Genomic DNA, 2,487 nt, shown 5'->3' on the forward strand with positions numbered 1-2,487 from the left:
CCCCCCCCCCCCCCCCCCCCCCCACTGGCCTTAAGAGACTGTAACGCAAAGATTACAAGAAAAGAGCTGTACAACTCTTCTTCCTCGCTGCTGCTGCTGGACTCAGCAAACAGGTCACTGTGTGGAGAGACTTGAGCCTCTGGGCTCACGGTCCTGGATGTGGACCTGACGCCGATGAGGGCAGGGCTGTGGCTGAGGCCGAGCAGGACGGAAACCTGGCCTCCGCGAAGCAGGCGTGCACAGCGGACATGTGTGTCCAGGGACAACACGGACAGGACGCTGCAGGCCTCCAGGTCTCACAGGCTCAGCCGCCCTGGATTAGCAACATAGAAAGTCACTGTTGCACATGGAGAGAGTCTGCTGTGTATGATATGATAGTGAAAATAATATATGTTCTTAGAATGATTATGTTGTATCATTTTTTGGGGGGTGAAATGTTATAATCCTGAAGATTGTAATGCCTGGAGGATATGGCAACACCTGTGGTTACTGGTGGTAACGGCAAGTGTTTTTAACAATAAAGGTCCCAGAGTTGCTTTAGAAGCAGGCAGCAACCTGAATGCTGAAGTGCCTTAAACCTGCATTCTTTCTAATGGCCATCAGGGGGCGACTCCTAAAGAAAGTAGCCTTTAATACAATGGTCATGTACATACCAGGGGTTTCTCCGACTAAGGACCTACATAGTCGAGTCTAGTCGCCTCCCCCAGCTGATTTTAACCAAATGAAAAAGTAAAACCAGACTATGTCACCCAGCAAGGGGCTGCGTTGGTAATCCTGGTAGATTACTTTTGTAACATGAAAAGTGTATTCCTCCGTGACAAAAGATAAAACAACTCTAAGAATTTTGTTGTAAACTCTTATGGTAGTAAACTCCAGTCTCAGAGTATTATAAAGCCTCTGTGCAAACCTTCAAACGTTTGCATCTGTTACTCAAACTGGAGTTCCTGGATCAGATTTCGTGTCTCAACGGTACCTGACACAACATGCTCCCATGTTGTTTTAACTCGAGGCTGTTTTTAGTCTGAACAACCCACTAATGTTCATGCTCTCTGGTCCCCAGAGGACTGAAGAAGCCTGCAAAAACCTTTTTGGCATTTGAAGGGTAGCTTTAACGAATGGAAAGTTATGGCGAAAAAGTTCCACATAATCACAATTTGAATCCTGTGAGGGAGAGAAAATGATTATATCGGGAGGCAACAGATTCTGATGACATGATCAGATCGGAAGTTAAATGTTTCTTTTGATTCAGAGAGAAATCACATTTAGTATTATAGTCTGCTCAACCAAATTGCAATAAACCCAGCAGTCACTTCAGCTCTCGGCGTTATTTTCTTCTTGACTTAAGAATGAGACTGATGAATTCCATTTACCTCTTTTAATCCAAAAGCACTGATTTCCCTTTCTTGAAAGTGTGAAAGCATGACACCTTAATGTGAAAGAAACAGTTGTTTTTAGCACCAGCGTGTGAAGACAAACACACACCGCAGTCACATGACTGATGCCCTAATAAATCCTTCCACTTCTTTATAGGAGCTTTTAATAACTTCCAGTTGTGTTTCACACCTGACAGCAGGATGGCTCTGGTTCCTCCCTCTGTCACGTAAAGCTGACTGGAGACTTCTATCGACAGGTTCCCACAGATGCTCCTGTAGCTCCTCTTGAAGGGGTCCCACACCTTCAGTCTGGCAGGGCAAACATTGACAACACTAATTATATAGAAAGTTAAAGCATTTTCACAGCTACACATTTAAAACAGAGTACATAATCCACTAGTGGATTTGCGGTGGATTGCTCCCTCCAGGTGGGGACGGAGTGCCTACCTCAAGCGAAGGAGTTCAAGTATCTCGGGGTCTTGTTCACGAGTGAGGGTAAGATGGAGCGGGAGATCGACAGACGGATCGGTGCGGCTGCAGCAGTAAAGCAGGCGCTGCACCGGACCGTCTTGGTGAAGAGGGAGCTGAGCCGGAAGGCAAAGCTCTCAATTTACCACTCGGTCTACGTTCCTACCCTCACCTATGGTCACGAACTCTGGGTCGTGACCGAAAGGACAAGGTCGCGGTTACAAGCGGCCGAAATGAGCTTCCTCCGTAGGGTGGCCGGGCTCAGCCTTAGAGATAGGGTAAGGAGCTCGGTCATCAGGAGGGAGCTTGGAGTCGAGCCGCTACTCCTTCACGTCGAAAGGAGTCAGCTGAGGTGGTTCGGGCATCTAATTAGGATGCCTCCTGGACGCCTCCCACTGGAGGTTTTCCAGGCACGTCCAACTGGGAAGAGACCCCGGGGAAGACCCAGAACACGCTGGAGAGATTACATCTCCCAGCTGGCCTGGGAACGCCTCGGGATCCCCCAGAATGAGCTGGAACATGTTGCCGGTGAGAGGGAGGTCTGGGTCGGCCTGCTTGGCCTGTTGCCACCGCGACCCGACCCCGGATAAGCAGAGGAAGATGGATGGATGGATGGATGGATGGATGGATGGATGGATGGATGGAT

The 2,487-nt window shown here is 48.7% G+C and overlaps 1 protein-coding gene across 1 annotated transcript in view; it reads right to left on the reverse strand.

Moving 5' to 3' along the window:
* Positions 1-1,281: 1,281 nt before the first annotated feature.
* LOC116398207 (uncharacterized) overlaps positions 1,282-2,487 on the reverse strand; it is a 4,953-nt gene continuing 3,747 nt past the window's right edge. The window contains exon 5 of the mRNA XM_031874315.1: positions 1,282-1,682. Within this exon, the coding sequence (XP_031730175.1) occupies positions 1,678-1,682 (5 nt within the window). The 3' untranslated portion in view covers positions 1,282-1,677. The remainder of the gene's footprint in view (positions 1,683-2,487) is intronic.

Source organism: Anarrhichthys ocellatus, unplaced genomic scaffold, assembly GCF_004355925.1.
Source record: "Anarrhichthys ocellatus isolate YVR2014 unplaced genomic scaffold, GSC_Weel_1.0 scaffold79, whole genome shotgun sequence".
In the NCBI taxonomy this organism is placed as follows: domain Eukaryota; kingdom Metazoa; phylum Chordata; class Actinopteri; order Perciformes; family Anarhichadidae; genus Anarrhichthys; species Anarrhichthys ocellatus.